At 37.3% G+C, this 27,266-nt stretch overlaps 1 protein-coding gene across 6 annotated transcripts in view; it reads right to left on the bottom strand.

Annotated features, from left to right (window-relative positions):
• Window positions 1-27,266, bottom strand: part of Gklp (glycerol kinase-like protein) — a 53,002-nt gene that overhangs the window by 19,545 nt on the left and 6,191 nt on the right. For 2 of the 6 annotated variants that reach the window (NM_001173402.1, XM_038019598.2), the window contains 3 exon segments: window positions 662-763; window positions 1,188-1,344; window positions 2,569-2,651. In NM_001173402.1, the coding sequence (NP_001166873.1) occupies window positions 662-763; window positions 1,188-1,344; window positions 2,569-2,643 (334 nt within the window). In that variant the 5' untranslated portion in view covers window positions 2,644-2,651. 6 annotated transcript variants of the gene reach the window in all.

The raw sequence follows: 27,266 nt of genomic DNA on the forward strand, positions 1-27,266 counted from the left end.
CCCGAAAAATAGATAGAATTAGAAAATACCCATGCTTATACAATGCCGCATCTGAATCAAATCACTCGACATCTTAATACTTTTAAATTTTCACACTGCTATTGAAAGGCACTATGATTTGGCGAATGTTACGTTGCGTCAAGGAGCGTCGGGCTCATCTAGTCGATTTGTGTGACATGAAAAGAGCGCGCCGTTAAAACGCAGCGCTAAATACGCGTTCTGTTTGACGAAGCCTTAAGACTATTCCATATTAAATATGCTTTTAATGCATTATTATGATTTTTTTAGGAAGAAACGACTGCTATTGGACCAGAGGCCTTTCCGGTTTCACCAGGCTGTCCTGGTGAAACCTGGCGAGCACAGACTCGGCCAGGAGAGATGGGATTTTCTAACATCTGCCCGAGCGACTCCGGAGCAGACCCTAATAACTCAAGGGCAACTTGCGCATGAATATTGGATTATAAATATATGACACTACATATTTATAGGATATCTTTGAAGAATTCGACCTATGAATATTCTAAAAGACATTGAATGATAAAGATGATTTATTCAAAAAAGTAGACCTAATAATATAATCTTATGGTCACCTTAATGATCTCGTTTAATTGATACATGGGCCATAGGCTCATCTGCCTACAAGGGCTTACTTAAAACTTACCTATGGCGGGGTGCAATGGCTCCCCGGTGTATTTGTCCCAAGCTATAGTTGTCTCCCTCTGATTCGTTATGCCTAAAGTAATGATGTCATCTTTTGAATATCCTAAAAAAAAATTAAACATTGATATCCATACTAATATTATAAACGCGAATGAGTTTGTTTGTGATCATTGTGCCTTAACATTGTCAGGAGTACAAAAAGGGTCATACGGAGGGACCCTACCATAATAAAAAAAATCCGTAGGATAGGCGAAGACGCTTCTAAAAGCTAGTAATGATACGACAAATGGTAACCAGGGATTTCACAGAAGTATTATACTAATATACTACGATCATCAAGCGGCATTTACTGGTGGTAGGGAACCATCACTCTGTCTATTTCTGCTCTTGAAACAGTTCAAGAGTTGAGGTTTGAAGGTTTTACATCCGTTGTATCTAATGGAGATTTTCATTATTCATACCGGAAGTAACCATTAAAAAAAATAGGGTTAGTCAGAAAATGTATGGCTTGCAAGTTTTATCTTCACCTAATTCTGTTAACTGGTCAATGGCATTTTCAGCACAAAGCTTTATGTGGTGCATTATCTCGTATGGATCTTGCTCTGACCAACCCTCGTGGGGCTGCACCTCCGTCTTGTCCATCTGATACGAGGCCAGTTCCTCCGAGCATTCCGCTTCGTATATCTGAAATGGAAATTATGAAGATTTGCCACTAACTGCGTTTTTGTGTTTCTACCTAAGCTGATAGCCTTGAGAGGCTATATCAGCGTCGCCTTAACTAGTAGGTGAGTTCACGGAGCTCAAACTTGATGACATTGCTAGCACGAACCCTAGCAAGAGCCGTGCTTCGCAGAATCTACCACCGGATCGGAAACGCGACCCACTGAGAAGATCCGGCGAGAAACTCAGTGGGCTGTGTCTGAGGGTTAACTGTTTTGCCGAAAGAGAATAAATATGGCTTTAGTCTGGTTATATAATAATATGTTTGCTGCTGAATCACCATTGCTCATTAACCTCACGATGTGAATGCCGCTGTCCATCATGAGACAGGAGTTTGACGTCTTAAGCTCTTCAAAGCAGAATGTATGTCTGGTACGCGACAATAACCCCAAAGAGGGTGGTACAGGCCGACGTTGTCTCACAGTACGCTCTTATTCTCAATAACTATAACTTTGGCAACTTGACCAAAAATACCTCCGACATTACTATTTTCCAAGGCAGACGAGCTACCTTTAAAGTCAGTAAAACAGGAAAACGAAACATTTAAGCATATTTAACCCTGTAACCCGACTTTGATGAAATAAATAGGAATGCTTTTCTTTCTTAAATTGACTATGACTTTTATATTTAATATTCCCGGTACTTTAATACTAGGGATGGGTTTTTGCCTTTCCAGCAGATATATCAGGGCTTTACATGGTTTTCGTCTTTCTGAATTTATTAGATAGGTATGTTTCTTTGTCATTATTCACCATTATCCACCATAGTCGGCACGTATGAAAGCCATAAATCGGACACATTGGTAAAATATTATGGCTTAATTGGGCAAATCCGATCAACAAAATCCATCATCGGTTAAATGATTTAATTCAAGTATCCGCGTGTTAGTAATTTAACGCAACACATGAAAATTCTCTTCAATTTTAAAATCTTATTGATATAGTTAAATAAATAAAAAATAGAAACAGTAAACAATTTAAGTGTCGGTTCTTCGTGAAACAAAGACCCAATCATTTCGATAGGTAGGCCGAATATATTTACATTAAATAATTAGGTTTGTTCCTGTTTGTTCATTCATATGATACAAAATGCGTTGATTTACTTCAGATCTAATTCACAATAAAAATGGCATGATCATTTCCGGAAGTTCCCACAAGCTTTTAGACATTTTCGTGCTTTTTTACTTACTACAAATCTGACGGTCTTGGTTCCGTCATCTATAACAGCGACCAGGGGCTTCTTGGAGCCGTCCCGGACTGGCATTTCTGGTTCTAGAACAAAATAACCGTTATTTAAAATGGGCGGGTGTATTCAACATCATTCAATAGGTTTTTTAGGCAAAGGCGTTTTAACACCACGTAGCGCCCGTGTTTTTTACCCTAACGCCAGAGGGCCAGACGCGCTTACTAGAACGTAAGCGCGTGGTCAGAATAGAATAGGTACAAATGTAAATAGCTTCATTGATGGGCTAGCCATATTTACAAGACTTTGGAACAGATACGATGTCACCGTAAATGGTAAAACACCTGGTGTACATGCTGTATGAACCTGATGTACTCATCAGCCCCATTATTACAATAACCGTACATTGATCGTAGTATTTGTTTGAGTTATATGATATCGAATAAATGTAACTCGAAATATAATATTAAAATTGCGTAATTTTCCACTTCACCGGTTGATAACAAAACCGACAGACAAGATAAAAACACCCTTCTTATCGCTGATCCGTGAATTGTTAAACTGTAAACTAATTAATTTTAATCTTGTGAATGGTTAAACAAACATCACGGTTGATTTTATGGTCTAAGGTTAAATATCATGTTTGCAAAAGTAATTAAGATTAGTAAGCTAAATATACCTTTGGGAGTTCGAATTCGAATAATTAGAATATTTGAGGCCTATAAAATGAAAGGCAGCTCAACCAAGTCTGTCAAATATTCAGGTAAACTACAATAATCGGCCCTAAACACGTCATTACGGACCTCCCTATCCATCGAAGTACTGCTCTTGCTAGGGCCAGTGTTAACAACACGTTGAAATAACTTGGTTCGGATAGCTACGATATTCTTTATTTTAAAGCAGATTTATAAAGAATGAGAATATTACTAATAATCTGAATTTTAAATGATAAAACTTCGTTTATTAGTACTTAATAATAATAATATAATAATAATAATAGCCTTTATTCAGACAGTATTTCATGTACATATCTTAATTTCTTTTTGTTAACAATTTTATTTTTATGTATTTTATATATCAAAGTCTTATCTATATCCTTAACTATTTAGCATCGATAACCCCGTCTGTATGTCATTTATTGACAAAGGCTTCCTCCAACCTTTTCCATTCCTCTCTGTCTTTGGTAGTTCTTGTCCATAAACCTCCTGCTACGGCTTTAATATCATCCACCCACCTTCTGGATGGTCTACCTCTTTTCCTCTTCATATGACTTGTGAACCAATTCATTATTGATTTTGACCATTTATCTTTGTTATTAGTACTTAGTACAGAGTAAAAATAAAATTTTTGAAATGAATTCGTTAGAAATTTATCTGCATTTGTTATAAAATGAAAACACTAAAGCGTATCCAACTAACTAAACAAGATAGCACCATTGTTAATCCGTTTTACGACATTAAGGCGTTTAGCTGCCTTTGATTTTATAGGCCTCATTTACTTTATAATTACGAATACCGTCGCTTCCTTAGAATTTTCCCAACACTAGATCGGATCTTTCTATATATTTATTAATCTATGTCTTAATACATATCTATTGAAACGGTATCGTTTAAATTTATCATGATTATAAAGTTCCTTTAGATTTTTAGAGGGTTTTCTGAATACGTGCTGAGAACATTGACAATGTCTCTGAAAATCAATCCTAAAAATTTTTTGGTGCTTTTGAAATTATTTGGGAGGATAACAGTAAATATTAAGTTGCAAGGGGTATAAGATGGGCATGCCTAATGTTGTAAGAAGTTGCTAAAAGGGAGGTCCTTTATGAAGAATAGCAACAGTGGTTGAAGAGAGTCCTCCCAGTGATCAGCGGTTTGATCTGATCAGAACAAAACCGAAACAGTAAAACTGTTCTCAGAAGCTATTTTAAACTAGCTGACCCGGCAGACTTCGTAGTGTCTCAATCGAGAAATAAAAGACCTAAACTTTTGTATAAAATAAACTTAAAACAAACAAATGGAGTCTGTCCGACGGGGGACACGTCAAAGGAAAAACAAAATTGTTATTTTTATTTAATTCCGAGCATTTTCATATTTATTCACCTTTTAAACCTTCTCTGGACTTCCACGAATAATTCAAGACCAAAATTAGCCAAATCGGTCCTGCCGTTCTCGAGTTTTAGCGAGACTAACGAACAGCAATTCATTTTTATATATATAGTTTTGGAGAAAGACACTCCTCTTGTAGATGTCTGTAAGCTCCGGTAACCACTTAACACCAGGTGAACCGGGAGCTCGTCCACCAATCTAGGCAATAAAAAAAGAAACGGATGTTGACTGTAATTAAATAGATTAATCAACTTCACAGATTAAAATAAGTGTGATTTGGATTGTTATCTAGCTAACAGAAAATAGATTAGATCTGATATTTCGTTGGCTTCGTTGCAATCAATTATCTGAAAGCCCTCGAGTATTTGATCAAATCTACTCACTGTTCAACAATTTGTATTACAATATTTGTTTTCGAAAACACTGTCATGTTGGTAAACCTTTTTTTTAAATATTCACAACTTTTTCGTCTGTGTGTTGCATGTCGCGTGACGGTCGGCCGCGGAGTAGGGATAAAGTGAAAGGCGCTCGTCAGAGCAGCCAAGGACAATATGGCGGCGCCTATAGTTCGCAGCAGCTGACTGTGTAGTGTATAGACTATTACTCATTTGTGCCAATGCTCCACGCTATTTTGTTTGTTTTTGTCAGTTTTTAATGTAAATGTTGTTTGTCAGAGTTAAATGTCTATAATGTGAAAAAAAGTTTTACTTTTACCGTGGTTTCATAAAACCACACAATCCTTTTTTTTTTTATTCCTTCGATCTTTAGTCGAACTCACTTCATCCACCTTATCCTCAGACACAACCGTGAGTTGAGATATCCGCCAAAATTTCTCAGTGGGTTTTCCGATCCGGTGATAGATTCAGCGAAGTACTGCTCTTGCTAGGGCTAGTGTTAGCAACGTTCTCTGGTTAAAGCCCCGTGAGCTCACCTACTCGCCCGGTTAAACTGGCATAACCGTTCGAAATTACATAGCATAGTGAGAAGAAAAATAAGGCCCACCTGGTGTCAATTCCTTACCCATAGACATTAACAACGTAAATGCGGCCACCCACCTTGAGACATAAATCGAAGTCTCAGTTGTACAGCACAACGGTTGCCCCACCCTTCAAACCAGAACGCATTACTGCTTCACGGCAGACATTTGAAGATAGTACCTACCCCTTGCGAGTACACTAAGCGCTTCTGGCACTAATACACAAAACGTATAAGCTTTTAACTTTTAGTAAAACATATTTTAATCTCATTTCGCTTAAGGACTTGACACATACCGCACCTACAAATTTTAACATTTTTACATACATGAATTTTGGATTGAACACATCTGCATTAAATCATCCACCAATTAATTCATTAAAGACTGAGTGTAATATTAATTGATTCTAAAGTCCACATATGTATTTATCTAACATGCGACGTTCACGAAACGCGTCCGATAAACAGATGCAATTAAAAATCGGGAATTAAAAGGTGACCAGTGTTATCTGCGAATTTGAGGCATACATACATCTGTAATCTAAATAGCATTGGTACAAAATTTAAAACTAGTTAGACGGTTTCTTAATTGTTTATTATTTTCATCTACACTAATATTATAAAGCTGAAGAGTTTGTTTGTTTGAACGCGCTAATCTCAGGAACTACTGGTCCGATTTGAAAAATTCTTTCAGTATTAGATAGCCCTTTTATCGAGGAAGACTATAGGCTATATAACATCACGCTAAGACCAATGCAAGCGGAGCACCTATGAAGAATGTTTCAAAATCGAGGATTTTTTCCCTTTTGAGAGCTTCCGCTGCGTGCGCTGCGGAAACGGTTAAAGTTTCGCTAAAATTATGTATGAAAAAATTGTTCCCCTTTAAAAGATCTAAAAAAAAGTCCGCAACAGCATATGTTTATATGTTAAGGTTGGCTCACTATAGCGTTTCAATGCCATAATTTTTTACATACAATAGATAAAAAATTATAGTCGAATTGGTAACTTCCTCTTTTGAAGTCGGTTAAAAAGCGTGATTTTGGTACCTTAAATAGCTCCTTAACATTCTATTATTCAAAAATATTTTCATTTTCTACGTAAATGAAGAGGCGGGTAATATTTAGCGTTATGCCAAAGTAACTATTTCACGCGGACGAAGTCGCGGGCAATAGATAGTCTAATATATATAAAAGACTCGTGTCGCGGTGTTGGTTGCCAAACTCCTCCGATATGACTCAACCGATTCTCATGAAACTTTGTGTGCATATCGGGTAGGTCTGATAATCGGTCAACATCTATATTTCATACCCCAAATGTTAGGGGTGGTCCACCTAAAACAAATATTTCCTATACATAATGTATATGGCGAAGCAACGTTTACCGGGTCAGCTAGTTATCTTATATTACTGACGCGATTGTTAAGGAAACGGCTACTTAATAAGCACTACACACGACTGACATCTTCTCACTCTCTCGTAAAAAGAATAGTGGTCCTTGTAGGACCTGTTGTGAGTCCGCACGGGTAGGTACCACCACCCTGCCTATTTCAGCCGTGAAGCAGTAATGCGTTTCGGTTTAAAGGGCGGGGCAGCCGTTGTAACTAAACTGAGACCTTAGAACTCATATCTCAAGGTGGGTGACACATTTACGTTGTAGATGTTTATGGGCTCCTGTAAACACTTAACGCCGGGTGGGCTGTGATCTCGTCTACCCATATAAGCAATAAAAAAAATCTAAACGTCAGAAATACTATATTAAGATTACAATAAAACACGTGAGATTAAATCGAAAATGTATCCTTAATTGTTTCAAAAACCAAAGCACAAAAAAAACTAGCATTGGTACAACTTGATCTCTTAGTTCTCTTACCAAATATTTGTTATGAAATTAATGATTTAAATGTATATTTGTCCATTTCGAGTCCAGAATCGAAATCGAAATAAATTTTTTTTATTGCTTAGATGGGTGGACGAGCTCACTGCCCACCTGGTGTTAAGTGGTTACTGGAGCCCATAGACATCCACTACGTAAATATGCCACCCACCTTGAGATATAAGTTCTAAGGTCTCACGTATAGTTACAACGGCTGCCCCACCCTTCAAACCGAAACGCATTACTGCTTCACGGCAGAAATAGGCAGGGTGGTGGTACCCACCAGCGCGGCCTCACAAGAGGTCCTACCACCAGTAATTACGCAAATTATAATTTTGCGGGTCTCATTTTTATTACACGATGTTCTTCCTTCACCGTGGAAATCAATCGTGAACATTTGTTGAGTACGTATTTCATTAGAAAAATTGGTACCCGCCTGAGATTCGAACACCGGTACATCGCTCAACACGAATGCACCGGACGTCTTATCCGTTAAGCCACGACGACTATTTGGAAGGTAATGTCTAGTCTAAGGAAAGCCTAAAATGGCTAGTCGATTAGTTATCGTAAATACCAGAGGCACAATCAAACCTTTGCTTTCTCCTATCGGATTACGACGGCAATTGGTAATGTTTCTAAAGCGCTCATATCTCGTATGCATACGCGAGTTCCAGAGACTTGGATCGAACGCAACGATTTACAGATTTTTGTTCACTTCGATTCTGACTTGGCCCCAACGCCCGATACATTAATAGGGTACGGCTTTTGAGACAATAATATTATAAACTTAGCACTTATAATAAGATCTATATTTATTAGACGATAGAAATTGCTAAGTAACATAACTGGAACTGAAAAATATTTTCGCGATTCAACAACACATCATCGAAAAAAAACATTTACAAATCGTAATAAACTTACATAGAAAACACAATGTTTGTTTCAAATTACATCATCATTTACCGGCATGCAAAAAAATACGAAAATAATAATAATAATAACAGACCTTCACTCATAATGAAAAGTTCACAACACAAACAATAATAAAAAAAAAAAAAACTATAGTTTAGCCAACATAAGAAAAAATATTCCCTCCAATTTTATCTACGAACATTTAAATAAAAGCGATATTTTAAAATAGGAACTCGTGAAATGCGCGCGTTCCCGCGTACATGCCACTTCACACTGCGACCAAGAAATCATACGCTATAATATAAACATATGACATTGCGAAATACGAGGAGGCGCGGCGTGTATTCAATACTATACACACACAACAGACACACACCCACACGACAGGTTCATCAGTTATCTGTGACGTTTCACGCTGTCACAAAACCCATAAATTAGGGAAAAACGTTCATGAATTGAGATTAGGGCCAAATAAACAAACAACACCAAATATTTCGCATGCTTGTATAGGAAATATTCTCATATTTATTTTTTATCTGTGTGGTTCAATGACCTTGCCGCTCAGAGTAAAAGTAGCGAAGCAAATGTTAATTACTAAATAAGGTTACTTTGTGTACTATAATGATTTATTTGTCATACCACAATTTTTTTATTTTTTATTGCTGAGATGGGTGGACGAGCTCACAGCCCACCGGGTGTTATATGGTTACTGGAGCCCATAGACATCCACAATGTAAATGCGCCACCCACCTTGAGATATAAGTTCTAAGGTCTCAAGTATAGTTACAACAGCTGCCCCACCCTTCAAACCGAAACGCATTACTGCTTCACGGCAGAAATAGGCAGAGCGGTGGTACTCATCCGCGCGGACTCACAAGAGCTCCTACCACCAGTAAAAAATGAAACACCATTTCACAAAATGAAAATGAAAGTTTTCGTTTCGGAATGTGTGCATTTTAAGACAATTGTTATTTCCAAGAGTTATAATTTGACTCCAAACGTTTGGATCCATTTGAAAGATGACTAAAGTATTTCGAATTTTCAGTAACAGTAAAGATGTTACGCGATAAACGACGCCGCATTAATTAAGACAAACAAAACACTATTTGGTATTCAAAGAGAGTAAGCACGAAATTCAAGCCATAGACACAGCCCACTGAGTTTCTCGCCGGATCTTCTCAGTGGGTCGCGTTTCCGATCCGGTGGTAGATTCTGCGAAGCACTGCTCTTGCTAGGGCCAGTGTTAGCAACACTCCCAGTTTGAGCCCCATAATCTCACCTACACGTCAAGGAGAAGCTGAAATAGCCTGTCAAGGCTATCAGCAATGGCAGGAACAAAAAATAAATTCGCCAACATTATAATTGTCACAGTTAGATGAAAAAAAAAACCAATCAGAGTTCATTGGGGAAGTAATCGAGTTAATACCCTCACCTCCTCTTTACCATCGCACCTCCCACCAACGGAGCAGAGTTCATCGATACTATTTAGAACAACTGTGTTCATCCACAGTGCGTTTCCAGAGATCTTTTCTGCCACGCACAATTAGACTCTGGGATGAGCTCCCCTCCGCGGCGTTACTTAAGCGCTATGACATGTCCTCTTTCAAACGAATTTTATGGGGAGTCCTCAGCAGTAGGTAGTAGTGCCTTGGCTGTGTTCGTCGCATTACTAACGTCCATGGACAACGGTAACCACTAGCCATCAGGTGGACCGAATGCACGTCAGACTTGAGAGGTAAAAAGATCAAAAGCAAAAATTTTACATAATAAAAAAAAAACACTCACACTATGCAAAATGTGTTTAATTAACATGTTTATAAAAAAAAGCTTTTGAAATTCTGACATTATTTTCCTTAAAAGCAAACCTGTTGTTATAAGGAAAAATCTTTATTAAGCGTTGATTTTTATTTTGTTTTGGGTACAATCATCGACAAAAGCACAGCTCTACAAAAAAAAAGAAAAAAAAATTGTTGCCCTGACGATCTTATTTTGAAATGTGTTCAAGTGCCCAGATTACGAATTTATTGATGAAGATATTCAATGTGCCTTTGTTTTTATGATTATTGGATATCTTATATTTTGATCAATTTATCGGCTTGTTAGTAAAAACTTATCTTTTATTATTTTATTTACTCAATCAACAAAGCGGATACACGGAATATTCTTGCATCATTTGTACATATGTGGGACAGTGGAGCTAAGCAACTTCATTGGAAACAAGATCTTTGGCCTGTACGAATTTTTTTAATGGTCTGAAAAGCCAAGGTAATAGGAGAGCCGTCAGTAAGCAGAGACAAAATCATACTTTCGGCATTACAAATCAATGAAAATAAACGGAATGATAAAGCAATTTGTAAAAGCGTTGGACAAGGAAAGATACTGTTTTAATTACTTTTGTGGAAAATTTCCGAAGCTTTGTGTGGAAAAGTTGAAAGGTGGAATATTTGATCAAACTCAAATACGTCAATTAATGAAAGATAAGAATTTTATCAAAGTTATGACGGTTCCGGAATGTGAAGCTTGGAAAAGTTTTGTGTTGATAGTCGAAAGTGTCCTAGGTATCACTAAATAGTATAAAACAAAGTCGCTTTCTCTGTCCCTATATCCCTGTGTATGCTTAAATCTTAAAACTACGCAACGGATTTTGATGTGGTTTTTTTTAATAGATAGAGTGATTGAAGAGGAAGGTTTGTGTGTATAATAACATCCATTAAATAGTGGAGAAATCGATAATAAATTACAATTTCCGAAGTGAAGCGAGGGCGGGTCGCTAGATTCCAACAAAGCACCGAATTATGAAGATATTGTGCAAAATATTCTGACAAACTTTCAGACTCTAGGAGCAAATACGATTATCGAGTATCTTTTTTTTTATTGCCCTTGTAGGCAGACGAGCATACGGCCCACCTGATGGTGAGTGGCTACCGTCGCCCATGGACTTCAGCAATGCCAAGGGCAGAGCCAAGCCGCTGCCTACTGTTTAATACTCTCCACAAGCCTCGTTTGAAGAAGGACATGTCACAGCGCTCGGGAAATACCGTGGTGGGGAGCTCATTCCATAGCCGGATGGTACGTGGCAAAAAAGATCTCTGGAAACGCACTGTGGATGACCGCAGTGGCTCCAGGTAGTATGGATGAACTCTACCTCGGTGGCGGGCGGTGCGGGCGGTGCTATCTCCGTAATCATCTGGATAAGTTTCGGGATAATTTAGAAAATTATAGTGAGCAACAGGAAGATTGGTTCTACCAGGATCTATGAGCGATGGAAGAAACGTATCAGGGTTGATACGATCGTCACATGGTGGCAGATTTCTGCTGGTCCTTTAAAACAGATTGTCCACTGGAGAATTACAAAAGGAAAGTCAATAAAAGGCGTTTGATTGAAATACTAGCTTTTGTGCGCGACTTCGTCCGCGTGGACTAGTTACGTTGGGATAACGCTAAATTATACCCGCGACTTCATTAACGTAGAAGGTAAAAATATCTTTGAGTAATAGAATGTTAAAAGGAGGTATTTAAAGTACCAAAATCATGATGTTTAACAGACTTCAAAAGAGGTCATGGTCCCCGATTTCTCGAGAATGCTTGAACCGATTCTGATAATTATTTATTTAATAAATTTTTTAAGCAACAAGCAACTTCGTGGCGTTCATTGCCACTAGTTCAACTTGTATTTTTATGTTTTATTGCCCTTGTAGACAGAAGAGCATAACACTCACCTGATGGTGAATGGTTACCGTCACCCATGGATTTCATCAATCCCAGGGACAGAGCCAAGCCGCTGCCTACCGTTACGTACTCTCCACAAGCCACTCTTCAAATACCATGTATGTTATTGTATGTATGTTGACATTACCAAGTACGTGAACAAAACTTACGAAAGAGTTACAGCACAAAAACAATAAGTTGACAAATACTAGGAGAACGATACTGTTAAAATAAAAAAATAGTACTGACGTCAAAGTAGCAATCAATTTTCTGGCCACATATGAGTCGTCTATTATCAAAGATGGCAATCTGTGCATTTGGACAAAAAAAAATTATTGATATTTCAATACAGATTGATTTGAATATAATCGTCTCCTTCAAAGAATACGGTTCAAAACCTGCATTAAATAAAGGTTAATACTTAACCTGTTATTTATCTAAGATGTCGTTCAGAAGAGTTTTGTGACTGCCAATGGAATACAAAGTCAATAATTCGTTTTTTCTGATTTACCAATAATTATCCAAAAGTCACATTGCCGGCTTTGATAATAGTCGACTCATATTTTTTCACGTCGCGAAAATATCGGATTACATGTACCTAATATTTCCATGAATAGGTTCGATTCGCGTCTAAAGTGCATCTAAACGATCCCACACAGCGTCGGACAATCAATGACAAGTACCTATTCGCGTTGCAATCAACTATATAAATGGAACCTTGGGAAACTGTTAAGGAAAAAAAAAAAAAAAATTCTAATGCAGCGTTGTATTGAAATAAATGGAACTCGGGGATTTATAGTGTGAGTCATGCATTCATAATTTATATTAACACACTAGTTTTTGCCCGCGACTCCGTCCGCGTGAAATATGTAGTTACTTTGGCTAAACACAAAATTTTACCCCCACTTCATTTACGTAGAAAGTGAAAATATTTTTGAATTATAGAATGTTAAGGAGCTATTTAAAACCCTATTTTGAAACATTATTTCTTGATGCTCCACTTGTATTGGTCTTACCGTGATGTTATATAGCCGATAGCCTTCCTCAATAAATGTGCTATCTAACACTGAAATAATTTTTCAAATCCGACCAGTAGTTCCTGAGATTAGCGCGTTCAAACAAACAAACTCTTCAGCTTTATAATATTATAAGTATAGATGTTAATTAATTTCAGGATTTATGTACGTTGGCTTCATTTTAGAAAAAGTGTTTCATCTCGTTCGCACTCAACAAGCCCATGGTACCGTATGGTTTTCTAATCAACTATTACGTATATACAGGGTATAACGAGACAGTTTGCATAGCTATAATCCACTATAACGTTACTTACAAATACAAAAAATATAAAATACAAAATACTAAAATATTTTTAAAAACGAGTCAAAACAATACAATGATTGGAGTCTCCTTTAAAGCGTGCAAGCCTGTACTAGGAGACTCCGCTATTCCATAAAAGCACTTTATATACCACAATACTACCAATTATACACAACAAATGTTGTTACTTGAACGCTATGTTATTTTACCGAACTACACATTTTTTATTTCGTGAACCCGTAATGTAAGCCGTAGTCTGCTAGAGGATGCCCCTCGCCTTCGTTCGACACTATACATTGCGCGGCGTCAACTGATTGTGTGCATGCAATACAAAAAAAAAAAATAGAAAATTCCAAATATTTCGAGTCAGCCTCCCTATTTCTTATCTCTACTATTTGTCTTTCACTTCAAGAGCGTTTAAAAATAAACCATACTTGCGTAAGCTATATGGTACTACCCACAAAACTTTGAATGCCAAGTACCTTCTTCAAGCAATGAACAATAGACCAATGAGGCGATTAATGCATCGAAAGATACCTTATTTTTGGTACATAAGTACCACATATATGGCGGTTTCGATAAATCAAATCGCCTATCATTTAAGCCCAGTGAACAACGTGAAAGTTTCTTCCCGCTTGAGACTAGATCAAACCAATCACGACATAGAAAGCTATCTTAACTTTTCAAAGCACTCATCAAAACTTTGAAGTTACCGATACCCAATTCGGAATCTGATACAGGGAATTAAAACTTGGCATAGTTGCAGGGAAATTTAGATAAACTTTTTGTCATAATACCAACAAGGTACGGGTGATTTCAACAAATAATAATAATTATTATTTATTTTCTGTCTTAAAGGAATTGCATAATCGCACATTAACATTAAAATTCGTCTTTGTGCTTAGTGCGAGTTTTTTAACGTTCTCGATAGCGTAAAAGTTAACTCTAATTTGTATGGAGTTTGAACGTTTGCTTACGTTTGCCGCTAGGGGCGCTGTTCCAACTGCATATAAAATTGAGTTAACTTTTACGCTATCGAGAACGTTAAACAACTCGCAATAAGCACACTAACGTCTGTATTGGGTTGTACCTCATAAATCTAACGACAATCACACAGAGCCAGGTCCAGTTTCACTTATATTCAACAAATTCAATATAATCGAATTAATAGTGTATTATTTATTATTAAAACTACTGCTACGATTCAATCTCACGTATTTTATAGTCAATAAATAATTTTTTACTAGACAATCTTCAGTGACAGCTTTTTTTTCCTACCTATTCTAGTAGCCTCAAGGGGTTATTCTAGATTCGCCGAATTAGTAGATGAGCTCACGGGGCTCAACCTGATAATGTTGCTGACACAAACTCTAGCAAGAGCTGTGCTTCGCAGAATCTACCACGGGACCGGAAGCGCGACCCACTGAGAAGATCCGACGAGAAACGGATGTGTCTGTAGGTTAATTCGCTCGTCGAGCCCTTCGTCGCAAGTGACGGGTTCGGCGAGAACGATGACGGTGCTCGGGGTACCTAAAAGCACCGTTAGTGGATCGGGCAGTGACAACGTAAACTACTCTAAGACTCGCAAAAAAACGAATGTAACATTATTTATTTTGTTCTTTAAAGCAACAGCAAATACGCGAGTATTATCGTACCGAATTAGGTACAGGCGGGATGTTAGGGCGCGCCGATTGATAACGCATTTTCCACAATACGATAACTAAAGCAGAACGTCTGAGGGATCGAATAAAATTAAACACAAACAAACACATCTCAATCAATAATCCCTATTAGCTCGTGCATTTGCCAAATAAAAAAAACTAGTATGCGAATATCAAAAAGGTATACTCAGCAATTAGAATAGGCAACAGATTAACGTATCCTATCAGAATAGCCTAATATTTTTTGACAGAACAATTTCAAGATCCGGTCAACACGGGGAAAACAATCAAAATATATATATACTATATCTCAAGGATTTGCGTTGAGAAACAAAAGCTTGAGATTATAATAATGGATTGTTTGAAGCAACATTTCAAACGTCTGATAAATAATGATGCATTGTGTGTCAGAAACGGACATTTTAGCGGAGATTTTTTTTTTCAAGATCTAGTCACGTGTCGCTATCCTACGCTTGCAACTTTATTAGTAGATAGGTTTTGTTTCTATTAATAGCTAACGAATGACCTGTGGCTAGTCGATTAGTTATTGCAAATACCGAAGGCACAGTCAAACCTTTGCTTTCTCTTGTCGGATTAGGTGACGATGGTAATGTTTCATGTAATGTTATATTCCAGTTCAGAGACTTGGATTACGAGCAATGATTTACAGATTTTAGTGCATTTCGATTCCGACTTGGCCCCAACGCCCGATACATTAATAGGATACGGCTTTTAAGACAATAATATTATAAACTTAACACTTATAATAAGATCTCTATTTATTAGACGACCGAAATTGCTAAGTAACATAACTGGAATTGAAAAATATTTTCGCGACAAATGTTTACACATTGTAATAAACTTACATAAAAAATACAATGTTTGTTTCAAATTACATCATCAAACGATGGCAAATGGCAGCATGCAAAAAAACACGAGATTTATAAAAAAAAAAGGAAATAACAAACCTGCACTCATAATGACAAAATCACAACACAAAAAAATTATTTAAAATAAAAACTATAATTTTGACAACATTAGAAAAAATATTCCCTCCAATTTTATCTACGAACATTTAAATAAAAGCGATATTTTAAAATAGGAACTCGTGAAATGCGCGCGTTCCCGCGCTTATGCGAGTACACACTGCGACCAAGAAATCATACGCTACAATATGTAATTTTAAGTATGACATTGCGAAGTACTAGGAGGCGCGGCGTGTATTCAGTACTACACACAACAGACACACACCCACACGACAGGTTTATCAGTTATCTGTGACGTTTCATGCAGTCACAAAACCCATAAATTAAGGAAAAAACGTTCGAGCAATGAAATTAGGGACAAATAAACAACCAATAGTAAGTAATGCACGGGACCAGTTGACGTGGCGTGATTGTCAGTAAAAAAAAAAAAAATGGTTACCATCATGTTACTTATTTAAAAGAAAAAAAAATTATGTAAAGTATTTCGTATACTTGTTTAAAAGACCTTCTCATAATTTTTTTATTTATTTTTGTGGTTGAATGACCTTCCCGCTCATAGTAAAAGTAGCGAAGCAAATGTTAATTACCAAATAACCTTATTTAGTTTATTTATTTGTTATACTACCAAATGAAAATGAGGGTCTTCGTATCGGAATGTGTGCAATATATGACAATTATTATTTCCAAGAGTTAAATTGACTCGAAATTATAAGTCTTAGTATGAGTAAGCTATTTCGAAGTTTATGTACAAGTAAAGTTGTTTACACAATAAATGACACCGCATTATTTTAAAAAATAAATCAATATTTGGTACTCAAAGAAAATAAACACGGAATTCGAAAACATTATAATTGGTACAGTAAATTGAAAAAAACAAAAAAATAATTGGGGCGGTCAGTGCGATTGAAATTCATTTTAAAATAGTTAAAACTACTTTATCCTGTTATTGTTATATTGTTGTAACTAGTAATAGAAACGAAATAAATGAGAAGTTAACACTTTTAGTGCTGAGCTTATCGTCACATATTTTATAAAGATTGCTAAAGGTATTTTGATAAAATGTACCTTCCAAAAACATTAACTTAAAAACAATACAAAAATCAATGCTAGATTCACAGAAAAATAATTTTAAATAGGTTATATGTCAATGTTATTAACTTATTAAAAACGTTATACATGGACGCTAAGACACGTCCGTACAGGTCAATACCTAATACCCACAATCAAACTGCGCAAGCAGTCAATATTCCGACGCTCCACACTTTTATACGCGTTAATAGAGAGTCGATCTATCGACGGTAGGCGCTCGAATAGTTAAATCATAGAAACGTTGGGAACAGTGTTTACAACTCACAGAAGGTTTCGCATTTGTCATCAGTGTGCTTAGTGCGAGTTTTTTAACGTTCTCGTAAAAGAGCGTAGCGTAAAAGTTAACCCAATTTTGCATGCAGTTGAAACAGCACCCCTAGCGGCAAACGTATGCAAACGATCCCATTCAATGTATTCCCAATATTTCCCAAAAAGAGCTAGCATTTACGCTATCGAGATCGTTAAAAAACTCGCACTAAGCACACTGAATGTACCTATATTAGCTTCAGTGTTGCTGTGATTCGTTCACATCATCGTCATTAAAAGTCGTCATAGTAAAGGCCTCCTTTAATTAACACCACTGAATTCGGCCTTCAATAATAATATAGTTACTCGTAAAATAGAGCAAAAGGACACAGTGCCAAACGCATCATGACATTCAACTCAGCTCTCCGTCACGCAAAGTGGTAAAATCAATAGTACATATAAACTTTAAAAAAAACTGGCGACTTAAAATAAAAGGTTTTTTTTTATTACTTAGATGGGTGGATGAACTGACAAGCCATCTGGTGTTAAGTAGTTACTGAAGCCCATAGACATTTACAACGTAAATGCGCCACCCACCTTGAGATGTAAGTTGACCTGAGACCTTAGCTCAGTATAGTTACAACGGCTGCCCCACCCTTCAAGCCGAAACGCATTACTGCTTCACGGCAGAAATAGGCGGGGCGGTGGTACCTACCCGCGCGGCGTGAAGGCGAATAATATAACAGTACTACCAAAGTGTTTAGATAAACATTATTTACATTGAGTGAGGTTATAAATTATTCAAGAGGTCAATGAACGCACGCTGAGCCAAAAATACATGATTAAACATTAAAGGTCTAAATGTAGCCGTACTTAAAAAGAAATTGCTTACAAGTGTGGACGCGCTCTTGGACCACCTGTTGTTAAGTGGTTACTAGAGCTCATAGATATCAACAATGTAACTGTTTCCATTCAACTTGCGATGTAAGTTCTGAATCTCAGTTTAATTTTATTTTACTAGAACGGATAGACAACGATAGTTTGCGTTATTGATGTTACTAGAGCTGGTAGATAATGATAATTCGCGATAGAGAAATATAAGCTCAATATTCAATACACTAAAGACTATAACTGTTTTTTTTTATTGCTTAGATTGGTGGACGAGCTCACAGCCCACCTGGTGTTAAGTGGTTACCGGCGCCCATAGACATCTGCAGCATAAATCCCGCCACCGACATTGAGATATGAGTTCTAAAGTCTCAGTATAGTTACAACGGCTGCCCCACTCTTCAAACTGAAACGCATTACTGCTTCACGGCAGGAATAGGCAGGGCGGTGGTACCTACCCGGGCGGACTCACAAGAGGTCCTACCACCAGTAATTACGCAAATTATAATTTTGCGGGTTTCACTTTTATTACATTTATATTTAAATTAAATACAATACATCGGTAATCGATTTTAACCAATTTTATTTCGAATGTTATCGCCACTATTGATTCTGTTTTTATCCGCGCATACTTTAGATTAGATTTCGCGAATCCAATTACCCCAATGAACAATTACAGTGGTACGGTCGGCGTTTATTATTATTGGACAATTTTTATTACACTATTTTAATGATATGACATGATATAATAATGATATTTAATATTCTGATTCAACAAAGGTTATATTGTAATAATATATCGATAATAAATAATCGGTTAAAAAGTTTCCGATATAATTTCTATCTAGCGGCAGGCAGCGGCTTGTCTCTGCCCCTGGCATTGCTGAAGTCCATGGGCGACGGTAACCACTCACCATCAGGTGGGCCGTATGCTCGTCTGCCTACAAAAGCAATAAAAAAAAATTAGATTCGCCGGATCTGCTAACTTCAGACTCCAAAACTCGCAAAAGCATTTGAACAATTAAACAATTAATCTTATATATTGTATCAATCACAAATCTAGCTATATCATAGATGTTAAACAAAATGACAGATACGTTACTTTTCTCATATTTATTTTGTCGTGACTAACCTGTGATTGTTAAGAATATTAATAAGGTTATCCTCAATAGGCGGCATCGCCCAACGATTTCAAATCACACAGATAAGATGTCGCAGCCAAATGCATAAAAGAATGTTAAATTTAATTATGAAAACTTACACGTGTAGGAGCGATATGTAATATAATGTAACATAAGGACTCACATGTGAGTTTACTGGTGGTAGGACCTCATGTGAGTTCGCACGGGTAGGTACCACCACCCCGCCTATTTCTGCCGTGAGGCAGTAATAATGCATTACGGCTTGAAGGGTGGGGCAGCCGTTGTAACTATACTGAGACCTTAGAACTTATATCTCAAGGTGGGTGGCGCATTTGCGTTGTAAATGTCTATGGGCTCCGGTAACCACTTAACACCAGGTGGGCTGTGAGCTCGTCCACCCATCTAAGCAATAAAAATAAAAAAAAATAAAAAAATGTACATTTCTCTAGGCAGAGGATATTCGTTGGTGACTATTTTTACGTACCAACCGTTCTACGAATTGACTTGTGGTTCAATGAACAAAGAGTGGCACAAGCGACTCTATCTACCAAGAAAATGTACACATGCTTAGTGAATTACAAATCTAACGCAGATAAAACCGCTGGCCATGTCTATTAAATACACACTAGATGATGACCGAGATTTGCTCGGTTTTTTTTTATAACGCCATCTTGTTTTGTCTTTAAAGCGGTTAGTTGCCCTCAATCAAGAAAAATAGTATTACTATTCGCCAAAAGATGTCGGGAAGAGTCATAAAGTTGATTATCGATAAAGTTGATTATTGAAAACACGAATAAAACAACATTTTCTGAAAATAAATCGTAGCTAGATCGATTTATTGCCCCCGAAATCCCCTGTATACTAAATTTTATGAAAATCGTTGGAGCCGTTTCCGAGATTCAGATTATATATATATAATTATATTAATATACAAGAATTGCTCGTTTAAAGGTATAAGATTTGTACAATTTTTTGAGTTTATTATTTAAATTCGAGCTGAATTCAGTATTAAGTAAGTATTTATATGATTCTCCATTGATTATCAGTTGACAATCACAATCGCTCAACTTGTAAGGAACTAAAGGTGTGGGAAAGTCCCTTAGTTGTTTCCAATATAATCACTCTCCCTCAAAAAAAACTCTCATTGATTTCCAATATTACCAAACAAAAATATCTGCCCTGGCGAACTAGATCACATCGAGGGGTCACATTTGCGCGAAATTTTTGAAACTTTAGAGAGCCATTTAAAGTATAAAATTTGGAAAAAAATTCATGAAAAAAAAAAGGTTATTCGGCTATTTGAATGGTGTAATAATTGAAGTGCGATTAAAAACATCGAATTGTTGACCCTAATCTATATATATATAAAAATGAATTGCTGTTCGTTAGTCTCGCTAAAACTCGAGAACGGCTGGACCGATTTGGCTAATTTTGGTCTTGAATTATTTGTGGAAGTCCAGAGAAGTATTAAAAGATAGATAAATATGAAAATTCTGGGAATTAAATAAAGTTTAGGTCTTTTATTTATCGATTGAGGCACTACGAAGTTTGCCGGGTCAGCTAGTACCAAATAAAACGGACCTTTAATTATAAAGATAAATATCGCGTATCAGGCGAAATGTCCCTTAAACCAAATAGCCGTTCACTTCTCGATATGAAATCACTTTCTTTTCCACTAGAAACATAATACAGTCGTTTCTTGTTGATTTTCTTGCTAAATCTTTAACCGGTCGAGTCTGTGTCTTACTTCAAAGATAATTCACTACGAATCCATACATTAACAAAATCGCGCAAATCTAGTAACGCAAGAGCAAAATCTACACAACTTCTAAACGTACCATAATACAAACTTCGGTGCTTAACGAGTCTCCGTCTCTTGCTTTGTTTCTTCAAGAACTTCCTCACATTATCCATAACTCAAAAACTGTATACAGTAAAAACAAAACGGACGATCCGTCTCAAACAGCGAATGCACATGAATGAGGAAGATACGTGCCAAACGAATCTCATATATTATTTGGCCAATTATAAAATGACAGACAGTTGCATAATGAATAATAGAATCAGGGGGGACGTCGCCTTAATATAAATAGTATTGAGAAATTTGTTTACATTCAACACAATTAATAACCGCAAATAGAAAACCGCGAATGAGAGAGAGAGAGAACATATTTTATTGCAACAATTAACATCAGAAAACAGTCAACAAGCAGACACGTTTGTACAATAGGCGGTCTTATCGCTAAAAGCGATTTCGTCCAGACAACCGTTTATATACCCGAAATTCTGGACAGATAAAGATACAACAAGTACGTTGTACTATTAATAACACATTAGTGAATCATAATGATTAACAATCTCTGGCACTGTTTTGCTTAATTAATTTTTGGGACAGGTGTTCGGTCTGTGCTGTCAGTAAAAGATAGCTTTCGTGGGTCATATGATTCTCTTAAAGCACGAAGATATATATGTATGTATAACTATATAAGCCTCTGGGTCTGCGGAGGGAGTTCGGTTCCCTCTGTATTTTGTACCGCATGTTCCATGGGGAGTGCTCTGAGGAATTGTTATATATAATTATATCACACCGCCCGCCACCGGAGTAAAGTTCACCCATACTACCTGGAGCCACTGCGGTTATCCACAGTGCGTTTCCAGAGATCTTTTTTGCCACGTACCATCCGGCTATGGAATGAGCTCCCCTCCACGGTGTTTCCCGAGCGCTATGACATGTCCTTCTTCAAACGAGGCTTGTGCAGAGTATTAAGCGGTAGGCAGCGGCTTGGCTTTGCCCCTGGCATTGCTGAAGTCCATGGGCGACGGTAACGACTCACCATCAGGTGGGCCGTGAGCCGTATGCACAAAGGCAATTAAAAAAAAAATCGCCGAGAACGATGGCAAAATAACCAGTTCAACAACTGGTACTAAGACCCTTGGGACTTTTACTAATAAACAAAGTTGTTATTTGTTTTAATCTTTCAAGGTCATAATACATTAAACGCTATGATTTAACGGGTAAACTGGTAATCATGGCGTTTACAACAGCGGCTTTAAAGTAACAAAGCAGCAAAAATGATGACCGAGATTTGCTCGGTTTTTTTTTATAACGCCATCTTGTTTTGTCTTTAAAGCGGTTAGTTGCCCTCAATCAAGAAAAATAGTATTACTATTCGCCAAAAGATGTCGGGAAGAGTCATAAAGTTGATTATCGATAAAGTTGATTATTGAAAACACGAATAAAACAACATTTTCTGAAAATAAATCGTAGCTAGATCGATTTATTGCCCCCGAAATCCCCTGTATACTAAATTTTATGAAAATCGTTGGAGCCGTTTCCGAGATTCAGATTATATATATATAATTATATTAATATACAAGAATTGCTCGTTTAAAGGTATAAGATTTGTACAATTTTTTGAGTTTATTATTTAAATTCGAGCTGAATTCAGTATTAAGTAAGTATTTATATGATTCTCCATTGATTATCAGTTGACAATCACAATCGCTCAACTTGTAAGGAACTAAAGGTGTGGGAAAGTCCCTTAGTTGTTTCCAATATAATCACTCTCCCTCAAAAAAAACTCTCATTGATTTCCAATATTACCAAACAAAAATATCTGCCCTGGCGAACTAGATCACATCGAGGGGTCACATTTGCGCGAAATTTTTGAAACTTTAGAGAGCCATTTAAAGTATAAAATTTGGAAAAAAATTCATGAAAAAAAAAAGGTTATTCGGCTATTTGAATGGTGTAATAATTGAAGTGCGATTAAAAACATCGAATTGTTGACCCTAATCTATATATATATAAAAATGAATTGCTGTTCGTTAGTCTCGCTAAAACTCGAGAACGGCTGGACCGATTTGGCTAATTTTGGTCTTGAATTATTTGTGGAAGTCCAGAGAAGTATTAAAAGATAGATAAATATGAAAATTCTGGGAATTAAATAAAGTTTAGGTCTTTTATTTATCGATTGAGGCACTACGAAGTTTGCCGGGTCAGCTAGTACCAAATAAAACGGACCTTTAATTATAAAGATAAATATCGCGTATCAGGCGAAATGTCCCTTAAACCAAATAGCCGTTCACTTCTCGATATGAAATCACTTTCTTTTCCACTAGAAACATAATACAGTCGTTTCTTGTTGATTTTCTTGCTAAATCTTTAACCGGTCGAGTCTGTGTCTTACTTCAAAGATAATTCACTACGAATCCATACATTAACAAAATCGCGCAAATCTAGTAACGCAAGAGCAAAATCTACACAACTTCTAAACGTACCATAATACAAACTTCGGTGCTTAACGAGTCTCCGTCTCTTGCTTTGTTTCTTCAAGAACTTCCTCACATTATCCATAACTCAAAAACTGTATACAGTAAAAACAAAACGGACGATCCGTCTCAAACAGCGAATGCACATGAATGAGGAAGATACGTGCCAAACGAATCTCATATATTATTTGGCCAATTATAAAATGACAGACAGTTGCATAATGAATAATAGAATCAGGGGGGACGTCGCCTTAATATAAATAGTATTGAGAAATTTGTTTACATTCAACACAATTAATAACCGCAAATAGAAAACCGCGAATGAGAGAGAGAGAGAACATATTTTATTGCAACAATTAACATCAGAAAACAGTCAACAAGCAGACACGTTTGTACAATAGGCGGTCTTATCGCTAAAAGCGATTTCGTCCAGACAACCGTTTATATACCCGAAATTCTGGACAGATAAAGATACAACAAGTACGTTGTACTATTAATAACACATTAGTGAATCATAATGATTAACAATCTCTGGCACTGTTTTGCTTAATTAATTTTTGGGACAGGTGTTCGGTCTGTGCTGTCAGTAAAAGATAGCTTTCGTGGGTCATATGATTCTCTTAAAGCACGAAGATATATATGTATGTATAACTATATAAGCCTCTGGGTCTGCGGAGGGAGTTCGGTTCCCTCTGTATTTTGTACCGCATGTTCCATGGGGAGTGCTCTGAGGAATTGTTATATATAATTATATCACACCGCCCGCCACCGGAGTAAAGTTCACCCATACTACCTGGAGCCACTGCGGTTATCCACAGTGCGTTTCCAGAGATCTTTTTTGCCACGTACCATCCGGCTATGGAATGAGCTCCCCTCCACAGTGTTTCCCGAGCGCTATGACATGTCCTTCTTCAAACGAGGCTTGTGCAGAGTATTAAGCGGTAGGCAGCGGCTTGGCTTTGCCCCTGGCATTGCTGAAGTCCATGGGCGACGGTAACGACTCACCATCAGGTGGGCCGTGAGCCGTATGCACAAAGGCAATTAAAAAAAAAATCGCCGAGAACGATGGCAAAATAACCAGTTCAACAACTGGTACTAAGACCCTTGGGACTTTTACTAATAAACAAAGTTGTTATTTGTTTTAATCTTTCAAGGTCATAATACATTAAACGCTATGATTTAACGGGTAAACTGGTAATCATGGCGTTTACAACAGCGGCTTTAAAGTAACAAAGCAGCAAAAATGAAAATCCCTGTTTAAAAACCCGTTCATTCAATAACAGCGTTGTAGATTGTTTTAGACTTTCGCGGCTATCTATATTATGAATACTATTATTATACAATTTTCACATTTTATGGATTTTTTTCCCTACCTATGCTGATAGCCTTGAGAGGCTATTTCAGCTTCGCCCTAACATGTAGGTGAGCTCACCGGGCTCAAACCGGAGTGTTGCTAACACTGGCCCTAGTAAGAGCAGTGCTTCGCAGAATCTACCACCGGATCGGAAACGCGACCCACTGAGAAGATCCGGCGAGAAACTCAGTGGGCTGTGTCTGTACCTAAGTCGATAGCCTTGAGAGGATATTTCAGCGATTATGGGTTTGATAACTAAACATCGGTTCTACGTTTATTACTATTCTACGCCTATTTCCGCCGTGAAGCAGTAATGCGTTTCGGTTCGAAGGGTGGGGTAGCCGTTGTAACTATACTGAGACCTTAGAACTTATATCTCGAGGTGGGTGGCGCATTTACGTTGTAGATGTCTATGGGCTCCAGTAACCACTTAACATCAGGTGGGCTGTGAGCTCGTCCATTCATCTAAGCAATAAAAAAAAAAAGAAAAACGTAAGTATTCACGTGCCACTCATTCTAATTTAAACCAAAACTTTCTGTGTCAAAAATGACTGTACCAAGTTTCGTTGCAATGAGACGAACGGCTTAGGAACGCGCATAGGACAAACAAACATACAAAAGAACAATATTATTGATTTGTATTTAAGCCTTGAGCAATCGTAAACAAATATACATTGTCAGATACAACGTCAACGTTAGCGTGGTATGGACATGTGATGCGTAGAGAGAAGATGCACGTGACTAGGAGATGTATGGAAATGGTAGTGCAAGGTAGAGGGAAAAGAGATCGACCGAAGAAGACGTGGATGGAGTGTGTGAATGACGATATGAGATAGAGAGGAGTGAGTGTTGAAATGACGACTGATAGAAAAGAATGCAAGAGAAAAATTAGCTGTGCCGATCCCACCTAATGGGATAAGGTGGAGAAAGAGAAGAACACTTATTAATTTCGCTTTAAGCTATAACAACGAACTCCTCTCTAAGCTCTTTAGCATCATCGTACAAATCGTCTTCTCGCATTAAAACTGTATAATCTCAAAACCTACTAATTTTACAGGAGAGTGTTTTAAAGGTTTAACATGTGTAATTTTTTATATTAATCATATATGCAACATTTATTTTTTATTTTGTGTGCGAGTGCGTTTCAGTGACGTGAAATTGTTTTTGTTTTGAGTTCATCAACGGTTTGTCGAACAACATATTTACTGGGTTATTAATAAAATGAACTGTGTATGTTCTAATGTAAATAATGATACACTCGTATTTCAGTACAGAGATGTGGGCTCCGGTGACCACTTAACACCGGTTTTGGCCGTGTGTTCGTACACACATCTAAGTAATACAACAAAAAACACATGCTACCTCCACGATGAAAATATTAAATACGGCAAATATAATAAAAAAATATGGTATCATATTATTATACGTATTTACACAACGCGATCGATGCAGAACGCGAACAAAGTTGACAGTAAGTAATACTCGCATAATAATTTATAAAACAAATTTCATGGTCAATTCTTATTTGGTATATTTAGCATAGCGATAATCATTTCGTAAAATTTCATTCTTCTTTGACTAGTGGTAGGGCTTATAGTAAATTCGGATGGGATATGTATCACCTTTTTTTTTTCCCTAATCGTTGGTAGGCTTAGGGGCTTTTTTTCTACAGAAGGAAATCGCCGGATCGCCTAAAAACTCCTGCCGCTCACAGCCGGCGCCCTACCCCGGACCGGGCCGGAGCCCAGTCGGGGCTATTGAGACGGCGGGACAGGGTTGACGCAGAGCATATCACATCCATCCCGCTGTCAGCCCAAGGTGTTAGTCCAACTACGCACGAAATGATAGGTGAGCTCAGAGGTTTAACTTGAGAAAATTGCTAACACTAGCCCTAGCAAGAGCAGTGCTTCGCTGCATCTACTACAGTATCGGAAACGCGACCCACTGAGAAGATCCGGCGAGAAACTCAATGGGTTGTGTTTATGGACTAGTTCACACGTCGAACCCTTAGTCCGAGTCGACGAGTTCGCCAAGGAGGATGTATCACCCATCTTATATGTTCCTGTCGCGAAGCAGTCTGGCGTTTCAATTTGGAGGGCGGAACATCCGTTATACAAATGAGACTTGGAAAAGATTCCAAAAGCAATTCATCTAAGCAATAAACATTTATTTAAAAT

The sequence above is a fragment of the Bombyx mori genome, chromosome 24, assembly GCF_030269925.1.
Source record: "Bombyx mori chromosome 24, ASM3026992v2".
NCBI lineage: Eukaryota > Metazoa > Arthropoda > Insecta > Lepidoptera > Bombycidae > Bombyx > Bombyx mori.